Genomic DNA, 18511 nt, shown 5'->3' with positions numbered 1-18511 from the left:
ACGCAAAGACATCCATTAGCCTACATAAGTAATTTCATTTGTTAAGCGCAAAGATTTGTTTCAAAACTATTTCTAAATTCAGTTTTAATTTCCAGCAAACGAATAAATGAACAATAATAATGAAGTGTGGTCAAAAAACTGAGTTATATTCAAACACACATGCTGTGCCCCATATGGTCCAAAACCTGACAGATGGACAAATCTAAGCTTGTTTTTATTAAAACAAATATAAATATGCAAAAAATAATAATAACAATAACATTATTCAAAAGCAAATTGTCCTGAATAAACTGAAAAAAAGGCATGGAGGCAGTGGTTTTTTATATTTATGTAGAAAATAGTCTTTAATTAATTAATAATTCTTTAACTCTTTTTCATATGTAAAGATATTTGTGTATTGCTGTGTGTATTAAGCAATGTCTACATGTTTAAGGAGCACAACTAACATGCTCTGTCTATTTCAGGTCCTCTAAATAGCAACGCGCCAACAATGCATCTTAACACCCCTCTATTTTAGACCAGAATAAACACGAGTCCACAAAGCGGCGCAAATGGATTTACTATTTAAACAACATGGAGGAAAACTGGATAATTACAGTTGCACTGGACTGAAAATACATAGCAACAAATTGCGCCAAACACGTCTTGCGCCTTATTGCGTCGGGTGTATGATACACCCTCTATGGCCCTCTATGTTACCAAAAAATACATCAATAATTACAAAATTTTTAAAAATGACAAAAATTCCATTGTTTTTAATGGAAAAATCTATGTTAATTACTGCATAAATATTAATTGCTATCACAAAACCCTCTGAAAATTAAAAATAAAACAGAAAAAATAATATTAAACAAAAATCAATTTGATAGATATTGCTGAAAAAGTCAGAGGGTACTTTACAGGCATTCGTCCCTTTTTGACCCCTAGGACCACAAGTGTGATTCACATATAAGGAACACCAGAGGGTTAAAATTGTGAGATAGCATTATCATTCATTCATTCATTCATTCATTTTCTTTTCAGCTTAGTCCCTTTATTAATCAGGGGTCGCCACAGCAGAATGAACCGCCAACTTATCTAGCATATGTTTTATGCAGCGGATGCCCTTCCAGCTGCAACCCAACACTGGGAAACACCCATACAAACTCTTTCACATGCATACACTACAGACAATTTAGCTTAATCAATTAACGTATAGCACATGTCTTTGGGGAAACTGGAGCAGCTGGAGGAAACCCATACAAACACGGGAGAACATGCAAACTCCACACAGAAATGCCAGTTGACCAAGCTGTGGCTCGAACCAGCAACCTTCTTGCTGTGAGGTGATCATGCTACCCACTGTGCCACCATGATGCCTGAAATAGTATTATTATATATCTATATAAATACCTGTTTTAAAATATTTTAAATTGAATCTATTCCTGTCATGCAATGCTGAATTTTCAGCATAATTACTAAAGTCTTAACACAATCCTGCAGATTTCATGCTTTCAAGAATTCATGCCACAGCCATATCACCCTGCAGCCCAAGACCGGATACTCTCTGAAGCTAAGCAAGTCTGAGCTCTGGTGGGAGACCAGATGGGAAAACTAGGCTGCTGTTGGAAGGGGTGTTAGTGAGGCCAGCAGGGGGTGCTCAACCTGTGGTCTGTTTGAGCCCTAACGCCCAAGTATAGTGATGGGGACACTATACTGCTCAGTGAGCGCTGTCTATTGGATGAGACATTAAAATGGGGTCCATTAAAATCTCATAGCACTTCTCAAAAAGAGTAGGGTTGTAACCCCTGTGTGCTGGCCAAATTCCAATACAATCAAAACTAGGGGTATATAACTTAAACCTAAGAGGGGTCACTGGATTACTCTTAAGTTATAGATTTGTCAAATAAATCAAGAAATTGACCCCACGCAGCCATCAATTTTCTAATGGAGCTAGTCCTTAAAAATCAGAGTCACTCCATCTGATTAGCAGATCTTATGTCAAAAATCCAGTTCTGGAAAGGGGGGTGGTGAAGGTGATTCCCAATTATTAAGCACTAGTCTTTTAGCCACCACTATGCCTTGCATTAAAGACTCTTGCATTGTTTAAGGGAGAAAATATGTGGTTTGTGAGAAGCCAAAGATGGCAAGTTCGGCATCTGCAAGTATTCAGTTCTAATAATCACTACCTAATTCTACTCTTAATTTATTCAACCTAATTTTAAATACAAGAAAACACAACACTAAACTTTACAATATTAGTTGCCAATAATAAAATCATACATTAATGCAAACAAACTGTACTGTGATAAACTGAATTTGATTTATTGAACATTTATATCATATTACTGTTTGCATAGAGTTTAAAGGCTTGTGTTATATTGATTTTACAGTAATTAAAATAATTTTATGAAAGAACACCACTAGAATGAGTATCTTGGGTTACCTCTCATAATTCATTGTATTATTATATTAAATGAACTGTATTATTATCTGCTTATGTATTATTATTATTATTACTGTATTAACTGTATTATTATATGTTTCTCTGAGCAAATAAACTGTGAATTTTATATATTTAACTTGTATATCCCTCACCATATTACTGCTTGCATAGAGTTTAAAGCTGTGGTGCTCAACTCTGTTCCTGGAGATCGACCTTCCTGCAAAGTTCATCTCCAGCCCTGATCAAACACACCTGAATCAGTTAATTAGGACCTGAACAGCACTTGATAATTACAGGCAGGTGTGTTTGATATGGGGTGCAACTGAAATCTGCAGGAAGGTCGATCTCCAGGAACAGGGTTGGTCACCCCTGGTTTAAAGGCTTGTGTGTTAGTGATTTTACTGTAATTAAAATAATTTTTGGAAGAACACCACTTAAATTAATATAACCTTATAATTCATTGTATTGGGGTGTCACGGTGGCGCAGAGGGTAGCACGATTGCCTCACAGCAAGAAGGTCGCTGGTTTGAGCCTCACCTGGGTCAGTTGGCATTTCTGTGTGGAGTTTGCATGTTCTCCCTGTGTTGGTGTGGGTTTCCTCCGGGTGCTTCGGTTTCCCCCACTGTCCAAACACATGCGCTATAGGTGAATTAGGTTGGCTAAATTGTCAGTAATGTATGTGTGTGAATGTGAGAGTGTATGGATGTTTCCCATTAATGGGTTGCAGCTGGAAGGGCATCCGCTGCGTAAAATGTATACTGGATAGGTTGGTGGTTCATTCTACTGTGGTGACCCCTGATTAATAAAGCTGAAAAGAAAATGAATGGATGAATGAATTCATTGTGTTATCATATTAAATGAAGCTGCTTCTCCTCCTCAGGACACTGTGAGGAGGCCTGCTCTTCGACGGGTGGAGTCTAGCAAACGCTTCAGCCGTAATGTTGGGGAGGCGGAGCTTCAGATGGTGCTCCAGAGACGGAGGCGGGCCATGGGAGATGATAAAGTGACTCCGCCCTCTCCAACTAAACCCAAAGGTGCCCTCACGTTTTTCACTGCACTGTCAAAAATATCTGTAAATTATCTGTAAATTTGCTGCATTTTGTGATTCTTGTTTTTATTATTTATTTAACTATAGTTTATTTCTGTTTTTGAATTGTTTGTTTGTTTGCTTTATTTATAGAGCACATTTAAAAACAACAGATGTTGACCAAAGTGCTTTACAAAAAGACCAGCATACAAAATATATACTTATTTATATGAAAAGCAAAATATCTCAAATTAATTATTAATTTATTATTAAAATTAATTATTTGCAATCAAAAAGCAAGAGACAGAACGTGAGACTTAAAAGCACCAAGGGAAGAACATGGTCTAATATGTAAAGGCAGACCATTCCACAGACGGGGGGCTGTGACAGAAAAAGCCCTGTTACCTCTTGATTTCAACCGTGTTTTAGGAACAACTAGCTGAAACTTGTTTTCCGACCTGAATGCCCTCAATGAAGTATGCCAGTGAAGAAGCTCACCGATGTAAATAGGCGCCAGACCATTCAAACATTTCAAGAGCTCCCACTTAGATATGCTTGGCGTTTATAGCAGGTTTGGCATGCTGTCCTGGGAGAGAACCCTGAGCTCGGAGATATTTGAGCCCAGGGCTTCCGCCCAGTTGATAAGCATATCAGGAGATCCGAGATCAGGTAGGTCTCGAGAGCTCCCCCTTTAGAAAATGGAGGAAAGGGAGGAGATGGGGTGGAAGGGGGGATTCTTCCAAACAATGATAGAACAGTAGGGAGAAAATGATCCATTTATAGTAAACTAGGATCACTCTGATTGGATTATTACTGATTACAGATGAGTGGCCAGACGTGCTCAATCATATCACGTGCTCCTCTCGAAATTAGTTTATGAAACTTCACTTAAAAACAAGTAGCAATAACTTATATTGGATCCTAAATTGGACTGGGAGCCAGTGAAGAGATGATAAAACTGGTGAGATACTAGAAATTGTTTTGTCCCAGTTAAAAGCCTAGCATCTTTTTAAACCAGCTGCAGGCGTGCAATTGAAGCCTGTGAAACTCCTGAATACAAAGAGTTGCAGTAGTCCAATCTGGACATAATAAAAACACTGATGATGGTTTCCAACTCTTTAAAAGACAGAAAAGGTTTCAATTTGGCAATTTTTTCTTAATTAATAGAAACCACTTTTGATGACTGATTTTATTTGCTTGTCAAACATTAACTCAGTGTCAAAAGATAACTCCAAGACTTTTTGCGTGACTATGGACCTTAGGCTTGAATGAACCTAATTGATTAATTATAGATTCACAGACACTCGGAGGGCCAAACACTAGCACTTCAGATTTTGATTCATTCAAGTGTAAAAAATTACCAGCCAATCCTTAATCTCGTTAAAACAGGTGGAAAAAGAACTGTAAAACAGAGTTTTCTCCCATTTTTAGGGGCATAAAAAGCTGAGTATCATCAGCATTGAGATGGTAGCTTACATTATGCTTCTTACAAATAGCACCAAGGGAAGCATGTAGATGGAAAAAAGAGCTGGGCCCAAAATTGAGCCTTGGGGGGACACCACACTCCATAAGTGCAGATGAGGAAGAAAACTTTCCTAATTCAATAGAAAAGGTTCTCCCTAAGAGATAAGAGCTAAACCAATTCAAAATATTTTAGATTAGATTAGATTAGATTCAACTTTATTGTCATTACACATGTACAAGTACAAGGCAACAAAATGCAGTTTCGGTCTAACCAGCGGTGCAATAGCAGCAAGTGCAGGATACAGGTATAAGTTATAAAGTGCAGTTATAGAAAAACTATGGTAATATTATGGTAATATTTACAGATGGAATAGAAAAACTATGGTAATTTTTACAGATTGATCCCCTTGATCCCCAAATTTCCCTTGAATCCCAGTGCACAATCTTAAACGCTCAATCAAAATATCGTGATATATTGTGTCAAACGCTGCAGTCAGGTCTAGTAAAACTAGAAGTGCGCATATTCCAGAATCAACAGTCAGAAAAATATCATCAGACACTTTAAGGAGAGCTGTCTCAGTGCTATGCAGTGTCCTAAAACCAGATTGAAATTTATCAAGAATATCATCTCCAATTAAATGCACTACAGCATGCTTAAAACAAGATGGCATGACTCCACTCAGCAAACTAGAATTCACTATTGATAAAAGGTCTAATCCAACCACCTCCAATAACTGTATGAGAAGATGTGGAGGGATAATATCCAGTGAACATTGGGTAGGCTTCATATGGAGGACCAAGTCCACTAAATCGAATAACGTGATTGGTTTAAATTCATCCAAATAGTGTGCTAGTGAAGGTGGGATGGTACAGTCAAGGAAAGTTTCTTGAGAAGGAAACCCAGCTCTAAGGGCTTACATTTTACTAATAAACACTCTAAAATCTTTTCGCATGTTGCCTGGCAAATAGTAAGACCAGTAGTAATCTCAGCGTTTAAAGCCAAGTTAATTGTTTAACCCTTGTGTGGTGTTTGTATTTTTGTTACTCAGCCAGTGTTCATGGGTCTGGTGGACTTGCTAGAGTTTTGGCTTTCCAAATTAACACTATCACACTATTTAATGTTAAATTACTCAACAAATGTTTACTTCATCCCAATTACAAGCCTTATGAACAGCAAACATGGGTAATTTTTCCCCTTTACCTTTGTTAGATCATATTGATGAATTAATGTGCTTCTGTTTTTTTTTTTGTTTTGTCATTTTGTCATGGTTATCATCATCAGAAGCTCCTCTCTCTTCCACAGTCAATTGCAAGGCCCTCGCAGTAGATAATCCTTTGGCCATCTTGATCAGTTGTGATAAGGAACCACACTGGCAAAGTCTTATTTATAGTATTATGCCCCTAATGCGCAGATGGGACAGGGTATGAGAAAATAAAGCTTGGTTCCCGCAGGAGAGGGTAAAATGTGCGGGAAAGTAAGAGCAGACAGTGTTGATAGTTGAATTTTCAACAATGTTGCAACTTTGTGCGGGAGCAGGAGGGGGAGGGAAAGAAAACAGCAGCACTAGAAAGGAGGAAAACAGAGTGTAGGAACCAAGCGGCAACCTCCCGCTCTCCCTCGGGAAGCCAATACGGAAGTAACTGAAACTGCAAATCATCAAAATTCCGCTAGTCCTGGCTCCATAATAGAGCAAACTGCAATTGAGCCCACTGTTAGAATGGCCAACTTTACAGCAGAAAAAAGAGGTGTTTACAGCCTGGTACAAAGAACGATTTGGGTTCATATAGCTATTATTACCCTCCATGACAACTGTGAGGGGGGTGAATGTTTTTATAACTCATCCATTTCCTTTATATTAGGTTATATTAAGTTTGCATAATTAAGGGCGTGGCCACTTGAGTGACAGCTAGGTCTCGCTGGTCGCCGTCACTTCACCTCAGCTGAATCCGGCAGATTAGCCACTGATCTCGGCATATTCATCGTATTTTTGTTTTGTTTTATGTGGCTTTACACAGTCAGCTGCCTTTTGGACTTATTTCTTACAATTATCAGATGATATGGGATGCTGTGTGCACTTAATTGTGCTCACAAACCATTCATGTGGCCTCGTTTCCCATGTGAGTAAAGCTATATACTTGTATACCATCTCTATAAATGTATTTGTTTTATTTAAGGTCATTTATCATTTATAATGTTCTTTAGAGCTGTAAAGCACTCCAGAATCTGACAGATTGATTAGCTGTAGGCTCTAGAACAGTCATCTGAAGCGTTATCATACAGTGTTATGCTGGATTTCATCAATAGTCCTGCATTTACTAACACACACTATATCTGAAGTGTTTGGAAGTATTTCGCGTTTTCCTCCTGTTGAAAAACGTCATAAGAACAATGCTTAGTGGCTCAATGTGTTACAGTGTTTTTGAAAGACTAAACACTTGATTGATATAGTGTACAGCCAAGCACATGTGGTCAGAACACAAACGAGTCGCAGGTAATAAAGTATTAAGCGTTTCTCCCAAAGTAAAGTCTGTCTGCCAGGTCTAAGCAAAGTGCCAGCAGGTGTCTGTAGCTCCGCTCACTCTCCGCCTCTTTGCCCTTGTTTGGTATCCCGCCGTGGGTGCGATGACGCGCGAACAAAATGGCGACGGCTGGCCGCGCCTACTTGTAGCTTCTTTTGCAGTGTTCAGAAGCCTATGGGTGATGTCACGGATACTACGTCCATATATTTTACAGTCTATGGTAGGAACACTGGACCTACACTTTCAAGACTTTTATTAGACCTGGGTCCAGTGGAAACGAACACCTTGTATGTAATGTAAATGTGTGGGGGGAGGTAAATTATGCGGTCATTGAAAATTTGTTCGGATTTATGTTCTTCACAGAAGATAAGCTAAAGCCAATGAATTTCAGATTGAAAAAATAATTCATTGTTTAATTTTTCTTTTGAAAAAATCTGAAAACGGGTCTCCCAGACCCGAACACTATACAAGAGTTAAAAGAGAAAGGCTTTTAAAATAATTATAATGCACCTGTAGTTTAGTTTTCTTCCATGTTCTCGCAGATTTTCCCCATAGCTGACGAATGCTACGGGTATCACCATTTAGCCATGGTTGTCGTCTGGCTTTAGGTCTTAACATTTTCAAAGGAGTACACAGCTCCATGATATCATTACAAGTTTTGAATTGCATTATAGGATCTTGATCTTTCTTCCAACGACTTTTAACCTTGAAATGTTTGAGAAAGTGACTTTAAAATTATTTTTTTTAATTTAGTTGAAATTTTGTAGGTTGTACTATTTTTTTTTGAATTTAATTGTATTATCTTTCTTTTTCTAAATATATTTGGTGACTAAAATATTATTTTAATAAATATATCTGTTTAATAAATCTGTTTTGTTCAAATGCACCAAAATACAGTGCCTACATTCCTATATTTACTTTCAAGAGTTCACACTCAGCTGATGATTCATCAAAAGCTTGTTTGTCATGCTGTCCCGGGAGAGAGCCCCGAGCTCAAGGGATCCTCGAGCCCGGGGCTTCCTCCTGTTTGCAGAGCGAGAGGGGAGCCTGAGCTCGGTGGATCTCAGAACTCCCCGTCTGCAGTAGCTAAGGGAACACGTGAGAAAAAAAAGGGGGGCTAGACAAATGCTTCATTGTTATGCATGATGTATATATTTGGATGGTGGGAGGAAACCGGAGAACCCGGGGAAAACCCACGCGGACACGGGGAGAACATACAAACTCCTTACAGAAACACCTACCGACCTGGCAGGACCAGGGTTGGCAGTGTTCTTGCTGTGGGGCTAACAGTGCTAACCACTGGGCCTCCATGCCGCCCAATCTATAGTGAAGGAGGAGAATGGGGAGGAAGGGGGGATTCTTCCAAACGAAGATAAGGTGGACTGAAAACTGTGGTTATTTATAGTAGCTTATGGCTCATATGATTGGATGATACTGATTAGCTTAATACGAGACCGGCTGTGATAAATCATAAGCACGTGATCCTCTCGAAATTTAGTTTATTAATAAACCTCACATATGTAAATGTGATGCACACACATGCATTATAAGTATACACAGTACCACACAATTTGCAACATTATAACAATTTTAGGGTTTTAGAAAAGTGCATTATAATAATAATTATTATTATATATCGCATATATTATGTCAAAACAAACAGCATTCATTTTTACACATCCCCTCAGGCAAAAAATAATCATTAACCTAAATATTTAGGTTAATATTAGCACTGTGCTACGTCCAACAGATCGCACTAATATGTTTTTCTCTTCTTTTTCATTCTTTTATAACCTGTTTTAACACATTTTATCTGTTTTTTTAAATCAGTTTTATTATTATTATTTTTTATTTTTCTTATACTTGTCTCTTTTATTTCTGTTTATTTAAAGCACTTTGAATTGCCACTGTGTATGAAATGTGCTATATAAATAAACTTGCCTTGCCTTGCCTAAATATTTATTTATTACAGGAATAATTTCAGACATAAGTAATATACATTAGAACAAATCAACAGCATGTAATACACGAAAGACAGCAAAAAGAGAATAATATTTGCTTAAAATGTTATATCACATCGTTTAAAATTTGCCAGCCAGTCCACACCCACGCATAAATGATATCAATTCATCCAGTCGTTTATTATTGTTAAAAATAGACTCATGGCATTATAGAAGTACACACAAAAAAAGACTGCTTGTTCAAACTATGTATTTAAAATGAGTTGAAACCACACAATTTAATTTCAGTCAACTTAAATTTGTGTTGGGGTGGCTCAGTGGTTAGCACTGTCTCCTGACAGGAAGAAGGTTGTTGTTTTTGAGTCTCGGCTGGGTCAGCATTACTGTGTGGTGTTGGAGTGGGTTTGCACCGGGTGCTCCGGTTTCACCCACAGTCCAAACACATGCCCTTCAGGTGAATTGAATGACCTAAATTGGCCGTAGTGTATGAGTGTGTGTGTGTGAATGTGAGAGTGTATGGGTGTTTCGCAGTACTGGGTTGCGGCTGGAAGGGCATCCACTGCGTAAAACATATTGTGGAATAGTTGGCGGTTCATTCCGCTGTGGTGACCTCTGATAAATAAGGGACTAAGCTGAAGGAAAATGAATGTGAAAATGAAAATGAATGAATCAGAATCAGATTAATTCTCCTAATTGGTTGCACTTAAATAAATGTAAATAAAATAAGTAAAAGCCCCAAATGTACACTGTGACCTTTTTTCCTAGTAGATTTTTTTGATTAGCGTAAATTTACAAGAAAATGCTGTTCCAGTTTAGTTTTTACTCAAAACATCAGCATTAAGTCTGTGTGTCACTTGCTATTTCTTGGTAATTGTTAAAAATTAGAGAGCGGAAATTGTTTCAACCCTTTTTGTGTGTTTATTTTAGTGAGATTTATGCTTAAAAGAAGAAATATAATCCAAGATGCACTTTTTGAAACAGATTTTTAATCTATGATGTGATTCTGCTTTGCGTCTTACAACTTTTAGTCAATAAAAAGACGCATTATGCTGATATTAAAAAGGGTTTTTTGATTACTAGTCATTTGTATAAAAGCAAGCCATTTTTTAAACATCAGAATCAGATTTATTCTCTGAATTGGTTGCACTTAGTACACATCCTTGCGGTTTCTTTAAAGCAGTCAAGTATTGATTGGTTATCTGAATGTTTTTTGCGAGCTGCATTATATCTCAGGCACTTATCTGAAACTCCAACTCCGCAGATTCACCCGTCTTGAGCTTTTCGCCCTGGGCGGGGGAAAGTGGAAGCGCCCCTGTCCTCCGGAGACTTCAGCAGAACCGTGAGAAGAGAGTCTCTCGCATAAAGGCTTCGGAGTCCATTATATGGGAAGAAAAGTGAGGTTTTGAGGGGTCTTTTAGACTGACCTTCTGCACTTTTCAGAGGCACGATGTTGAACTAAGTATGACTTCAACACCTATTTGCTTCTAGAAGCCTCTCTGAGTTTGTTGAGAGTAAATGTCATAAGGCTGAATAAAACGCTATGAAAAAAAAAAACCCAAGGACCCCTAGCATTCAAAAGTGAATTATGAACAAAATAAAAGACATTCTTTCGGCACATATTCAGTCTCTTTTCTTTGCACCCCCATCTGTGTTGGACGTTTGTGCTTTTGAGGTATGAATTCTTCCATTTAAAATTGCCTGAATACTTGACTCGCACAAATATTCAGAGTTATTTTCCCATTTTACTGAATTACAAATAAGACTTATTTTAATGTGAAATTGTTGCATATTCATAAAACCAGCCGCGCTGCACTCTGCCCATAACTGTGTCTGTCGTTCTTGGTAAATTTGTTGTGCAATTTAATCACATAATCATTCGGACTGAGATCAAGGTTAACTTTTATTTTGACCTTTTATGTGGGATTATTGATTTAGAGAATGGCAAAACAAGCCGCGACACTTGCTAAGCAGTTTTATGCAAAGAATTTTAATTATGGACATTGGTTTTAAATTGTGCAGATGTATAATTAAAAAGTGTACTTTTAAAATGCCTTATTTGTTGAAACTTTGCCGAATAGCTGATATGTTTAATCTACACAGGTGTAAAAATAACACCAAATGGTGTCAAATTTAACAGTGTAAACAATATAGAGTGTAAAAGTTACTCCTCTGACAGTTAATTTTTTACACCCATTGTGTGTAAACTCAACACTTACAGTGTTAATTATTATGCAAATTCAGCATTATAGCTGCTATATTCAATCTACCACACACAGGAAAATTTGCAGGTTTAAAAATAACACCCATGGTGTCAAATTTAACCGTGTAAACGCTATAGAGTGTAATGGTTACACTTCAGACAGTGCTAATATTTTACACATTTTTTACACAGTGTAAATTCAACACTCAGTGTTAATTAATATATCAATTCAGCACTATCAATTGTTGTTTCCACACTACACCAGTGTTAGTTTTCACCTTAGTGTTATTTTTAACACTCTACTTTTGAGATCAACACCAGTGGAATGTAAATATAACAATGAGTGTTTTTGAAAATACTGATTAATAATAGCACTGTGTTTTTAACCGTGTGATATTTGCTGAGCAGTTTTTATCCAAAGAAGTGTAATTATGGACAATGGTTTTAAATTTTAGTGAATTTTAAAGTGCACTTTTCAATTCAATTCAATTCACCTTTATTTGTATAGCGCTTATACAATGTAGATTGTGTCAAAGCAGCTTCACATAAAAGGTCACAGTAAATAGTAACAGTGTAGTTCAGTTTGTAGTGTTTAAGTTCAGTTCAGTTTAGCTCAGTTCAGTGTGGTTTAATAATCACTACTGAGAGTCCAAATATTGAAGAGCAAATCCAACGATGCGCAGCTCTACAGATCCCGAACCATGCAAGCCAGTGGCGACAGCTGAGAGGGAAAAAAAACTTCACTAAAGGTGGAAGTGAAGAAAAAAAACCTTGAGAGAAACCAGGCTCAGTTGGGCACGACCATTTTAATTTCTCCGCTGGCCAAACGTCTTGTGCAGAGCTGCAGTCTCAGTGGCGGAGGCTGGAAGCTGGCCTCAGCGAAGACTCGTCTGTCTCTGGAGCGTCATAGGAAACAGTCTCATGTTCTCCACTCTTCCATGACCATCGCAGTAGTTGTTCAGGATTCGGCCAGGTCCAGGATATGGAAACCTTGGGATCATCTCGTCGTTGGTCTTGGATCGAATCAGTGACTCTGCATAGTCTGAGGGCCTCGGGAAGAGTATCCCCAGGTGGAAATGGAGAATAAAGAAAATAATTAGCGTAGCTGATGTTCACAGTGTATATCAGCAAGATGCATAACCTGTGTGGAAGCCCCCTAAGTGGTGCACTAAGTGTATGCTTTACTGAACAGATAGGTCTTTAGTCTAGTTTTGAATTGGGAGAGTGTGTCTGAGCCTCGGACGTTATCAGGAAGGCTGTTCCAGAGTTTAGGAGCTATAAATGAGAAGGCTCGACCTCCTTTACTCGACTTTGCTATTCTAGGTACTACCAGAAGCCCTGAGTTTTGAGATCTTAAAGAGCGAGTTGGATTGTAGCGAGACAGAAGATTGGTTAGATAAACAGGAGCTAGATTATTTAAAGCTTTGTAGGTAAGAAGCAATATTTTAAGTTCAATACGAAACTTAACAGGCAGCCAGTGTAAGGAGGATAAAATTGGGGTGATGTGATCAAATTTTCTAGACCTGGTTAGAACTCTGGCAGCTGCATTTTGTACTAATTGAAGTTTGTTAATAGAGGATGCTGGGCAGCCAGCAAACAGAGCATTACAGTAGTCCAGCCTAGAAGTCATAAAAGCATGGACTAGCTTTTCTGCATCTGAGATGGATAGCATACTTCGTAACTTAGCTATATTTCTCAGATGAAAGAAAGCAGTTTTTGTGACATGGGAAATATGATTTTTAAAAGTTAAATTGCTGTCTAATATGACACCCAGATCTTTTATAGTAGAACTAACGCTAACTTTGTATCCCTCTAATTGTAGATCGAGTTGTGAGATCTGCTGTGTACAGGATTTAGGCCCAATAAGTAATAATTCTGTTTTGTCTGAGTTTAAGAGAAGATAATTGTTGGTCATCCAGTCTTTAACATCTTTAATACACTCAGTTAGCTTGGGCAGATTAGACGTCTCGTCAGGTTTAGTTGAAATATATAATTGAGTATCATCTGCATAGCAGTGAAAGCTGATCCCATGTCTTCTAATAATGTCTCCCAGGGGTAGCATGTATATTGTAAACAGTAAAGGGCCTAAAACTGATCCTTGAGGCACCCCGTATTTTACTGGGCTGATTTGTGAAGGCTGTCCATTTATATTTACAAACTGGTAACGGTCAGATAAGTATGACTTAAACCATTGTAGGGCCTGTCCCTGGACACCTGTAGACTTTAAGCGATTAATAAGGATACCATGGTCAATGGTGTCAAATGCCGCACTAAGATCGAGTAGAACTAATAGCGAGATGCACCCTTGGTCAGCAGCTAAGAGTAAATCGTTGGTTATTTTCACTAATGCAGTTTCTGTACTGTGATGAGCTCTGAAACCTGACTGAAACACTTCAAAAACATTGTTGGTCTGCAGAAAGGAGCATAATTGAGCAGAAACAACTTTTCTAGTATTTTAGATATAAATGGAAGGTTTGAAATAGGCCTATAATTAGCTAAGTTGCTGGGTTCCAGTTGTGGTTTCTTAATAATAGGTTTAATAACAGCTAACTTGTAGGGATTTGGAACATGGCCTAAAGATAAAGAAGAGTTGATAATGTTAAGAAGAGGTTCTCCTATAACAGGTAGCAATTCTTTCAGTAACTTTGTTGGAATTGGGTCCAATATTGGGTCCTTTTGCGACCCCTAATTTGGTAAAACTTTGCTCAATAGTTGCTATATTCAATCTACCGCACACAGGAAAATTTGCAGGTTTAAAATTAACACCCATAGTTTCAAATTTAACCGTGTAAACACTATAGAGTGTAAAAATTGTGTGTAAATTCAACACTCACAGTGTACATTATTATACACAAATGTAATGTAAATATAACAATGTTGAGTGTTGATTAATAATAGCACTGTGTTTTTAACCATGTGATAGTTGCTAAGCAGTTTTTATCCAAAATAATGTAATTAAGAAATGTAATTATAAACACTGGTTTTAAATTGTGTAGATGTATCCCTAATTTAAAGTGCACGTTTAAGACCCCTAATTTGTCAAAACCTTGGTGAATAGCTGCTGTATTCAATCTACCGTACACAGGAAAAATCGTAGGTGTATAAATAGCACCCATGCTGTCAAATTTAACCGTGTAAACACTATAGAGTGTAAATGTTACACTTCAGACAGTGCTAATATTTTTACACTCATTGTGTGTAAATTCAACACTCGCAGTGTACATTATTATAGCAATTCAGCACTATCCATTGTTGTTTCCACACTACACCAGTGTTAGTGTTCACCTTAGTGTTATTTTTTAACACTCTACTTTTGAGATCAACACCAGTGGAATGTAAATATAACAATGAGTGTTCAAAATACTGATTAATAATAGCACTGTGTTTTTAACCGTGTGATATTTGCTGAGCAGTTTTTATCCAAAGAAGTGTAATTATGGACATTGGTTTTAAATTTAAGTGAATTTGAAAGTGCACTTTTGCGACCCCTAATTTGGTAAAACTTTGCTCAATAGCTGCTATGTTCAATCTACCGCACACAGGAAAATTTGCAGGTTTAAAAATAACACCCATGGTGTCAAATTTAACCGTGTAAACACTATAGAGTGTAAAAGTTACACTTCAGACAGTGCTAATATTTTTACACTCATTGTGTGTAAATTCAACACTCACAGTGTACATTATTATACACAAATGTAATGTAAATATAACAATGTTGAGTGTTGATTAATAATAGCACTGCGTTTTTAACCATGTGATAGTTGCTAAGCAGTTTTTATCCAAAATAATGTAATTAAGAAATGTAATTATGAACACTGGTTTTAAACTGTGTAGATGTATCCCTAATTTAAAGTGCACGTTTAAGACCCCTAATTTGTCAAAACCTTGGTGAAAAGCTACTGTATTCAATCTACCGCACACAGGAAAATCGCAGGTGTAAAAAAGCACCCATTGTGTCAAATTTTACAGTGTAAAAACTATAGAGTGTAAAAGTTACATTTCAGACAGTGCTAATATTTTTACACTCATTGTGTGTAAATTCAACACTCAGTGTTAATTATTTTACCAATTCAGCACTATCCATTGTTGTTTCCACACTACACCAGTGTTAGTGTTCACCTTAGTGTTATTTTTTAACACTCTACTTTTGAGATCAACACCAGTGGAATGTAAATATAACAATGTGTTATACAATGAGTGTTCAAAATACTGATTAATAATAGCACTGTGTTTTTAACCGTGTGATATTTGCTAAGCAGTTTTTATCCAAAGAAGTGTAAATATGAACACTGGTTCTAAATTGTGTAGAGGTATCCCTACTTTAAAGTGCACTTTTAAGACCCCTAATTTGGTAAAACTTTGCTGAATAGCTGTTATATTCAATCTACCACACACAGGAAAACTGTAGGTGTAAAAGTAACACCCATAGTGTCAAATTTAACAGTGTAAACACTATAGAGTGTAAAAGTTACACTTCTGATAGTGTTTTACATCCATTGTGTGTAAATTCAACACTCACAATGTTAATTATTATACCAATTCAGCACTATCCACTGTTATTTCAACACTACACCAGTGTTGATGTTCAATAGGCTATATGCACACAGACTTTTAATTTTTAGCCAGCCAGCATTAGCGCTTCCGGTGAACTATCTTTCTATTATAAAATCGCCATCTTTAAGGTCTGATTTCTTTAAAAATCAGTGATCTTCACTACCTGATAGATATATGATATGAAGTGGGTGTCCGACTGGATGAGAAGCACTGCATTAAATTCCGCTTTTCCCCTTGCCAAGCCCTTAAAATATGACGATTTATTTTACCTCAGTATTTTCAATTGAGTTTCTACACTCGCCTGTTGGTACTGACGACGCTAGTGCTTACATGGTCTTTCACCTTGTTTTACGCTTGAACAACTAAATTAATGCTTGAGTCTATTTAACTGAATGTATTGTAATTACATTACGACATCGATGTTGCAAACCTTATGAAACTGAAAATAGTCACAATAAACATTCACCAGACGTTTAGCATTGGCTGAAAAACACTAGCTGTGCATTACATTAGCTGTACATTAGTGTTATTTTTAACACTTTTGAGATCAGCACCAGTGTTATGTAAATATAGCATGTTGAGTGTTCAAAATACTGATTAATAATAGCACTGTGTTTTTAAGCCTGTGGTATTTGCTAAGCAGTTTTTATGCAAAGAAATTTAATTATGGACACTGGTTTTAAATTGTGTAGAAACTATGTAGTAAATAACACACATGGTGTCAAATTTAACACCGATAAAGTGTGTATATGTGTCGACACTATAGAGTGTTAACACTCACAGTGTTAATTAGACCAATTCAGCACTGTCCATTGATATTTCCGCACTACAACAGTGCTAGTGTTCACTTGTTATTTTTAACACTCTATACCGGAGACCAACACCAGTGTAATGTAAATATAACAATGTTGAGTGCTGATTAATAATAGCACTGTGTTTTTAACCATGTGATATTTGCTAAGCATTTTATATCTAAAGTAATGTAGTTATGGACATTGGTTTTAGATTGTGTAGATGTGTCAAACTTTTAAAACTTTGTTGAAAAGCTGCTATATTCAGTCTACCACTCGCAGGAAAATTGCAGGTATAAAAATAACACCCATGGTGTCAAATTTAACACCGGTAAAGTGTGTATGTGTGTCGACACTATAGAGTGTTACATTTGAGTTACACTTCTGATAGTGTTATTGATTTACACCCATTGTGTGTCAATTCAACACTCACAGTGTGAATAATACCACTTCAGCACTATCTATTGATACATCCACACTATATCAGTGTTAGTGTTCACTCGGTGTTATTTTTAACACTCTACACCAGAGATCAACACTAGTGTAATGTAAGTTTAAAATGTTGAGTGCTTATTAATAATGGCACTGTGTTTTTGTCCAAAGGAATTTAATCATTGACATTGGTTTTAAATCGTGTAAATGTATCCCTACTAAATCATATAGTAAATAACACCCATGGTGTCAAATTTTAACAGTGAAGTATGTATACGTGTCAACACTACAGAGTGTAAAAGTTACACATTTGATAGTCTTTTTAGATCAATTGTTTGTGAATTAAACAACCACAATGCTAATGAAAATATCAATTCAGCACTATTGATTGATATTTCCACACTACACCAGTGTTAGTGTTCAATTAGTGTTAATTTAACACTCTACACCAGAGTTCAACACCAGTGGAATGTAAATATAATAAAGTTTAGTGTCCAAATCAATGATTAAGAATAGCGCTGTAGTATTTTAATATTAATTTTGTTAATTTTAGGTTGTTCTACAAAATTAAATAGCAGGACATTTAGCAGAAAATATTGCAAAAAAGCTTACATCACAACCCTAACCCAAAGATATTTGCTAAGCTAAGCCATTTTTACCCAAAGAATTGTAATTATAACCACTGGTTTTAAATTGTGTACATGTATTTCTACTTTAAAGTGCACTTTTAAGCTCCCTAATTTATTAACACTTTCCTGAATAGCTGTTTTATATATCTACCGCACACAGGAAAATTGCAGGTGTAAAAAGAGTACCTGGTGTCAAATTTAACACTGATAAAGTCTGTATATGTATATCGACACTATAGAGTGTTACACTTCTGATTATGTTAATGTTTGACAACCACTGTGTGTAAACTCAACACACTGTTAGTTATGCCAATTCAACACTGTCCGTGGATATTTCCACACTACACCAGTGTTATTGTTCAATTAGTGTTAATTTAACACTCTACACCAGAGTTCAACACGAGTGTAATGTAAATATAACAATATTGAGTACACTATGCTATCCAAATTGTGCCCAGGCGCTTTTCCCGGTTCGTTTGAGAAGTGTGAGTGCTCTGAATTGGGCTCA

The 18511-nt window shown here is 36.8% G+C and overlaps 1 protein-coding gene across 1 annotated transcript in view; it reads left to right on the top strand.

The window, feature by feature from the left end:
• shtn2 (shootin 2) overlaps positions 1-11058 on the top strand; it is a 47421-nt gene extending 36363 nt beyond the window's left edge. The window contains exons 16-17 of the mRNA XM_056460997.1: positions 3306-3459; positions 10659-11058. Coding sequence (XP_056316972.1) covers positions 3306-3459; positions 10659-10795 — 291 coding nt within the window. The 3' untranslated portion in view covers positions 10796-11058. The remainder of the gene's footprint in view (positions 1-3305; positions 3460-10658) is intronic.
• The last annotated feature ends 7453 nt before the right edge of the window (positions 11059-18511 follow it).

The sequence above is a fragment of the Danio aesculapii genome, chromosome 7, assembly GCF_903798145.1.
Source record: "Danio aesculapii chromosome 7, fDanAes4.1, whole genome shotgun sequence".
In the NCBI taxonomy this organism is placed as follows: Eukaryota; Metazoa; Chordata; class Actinopteri; order Cypriniformes; family Danionidae; genus Danio; species Danio aesculapii.
This window is presented reverse-complemented; position numbering and strand designations above follow the sequence as displayed.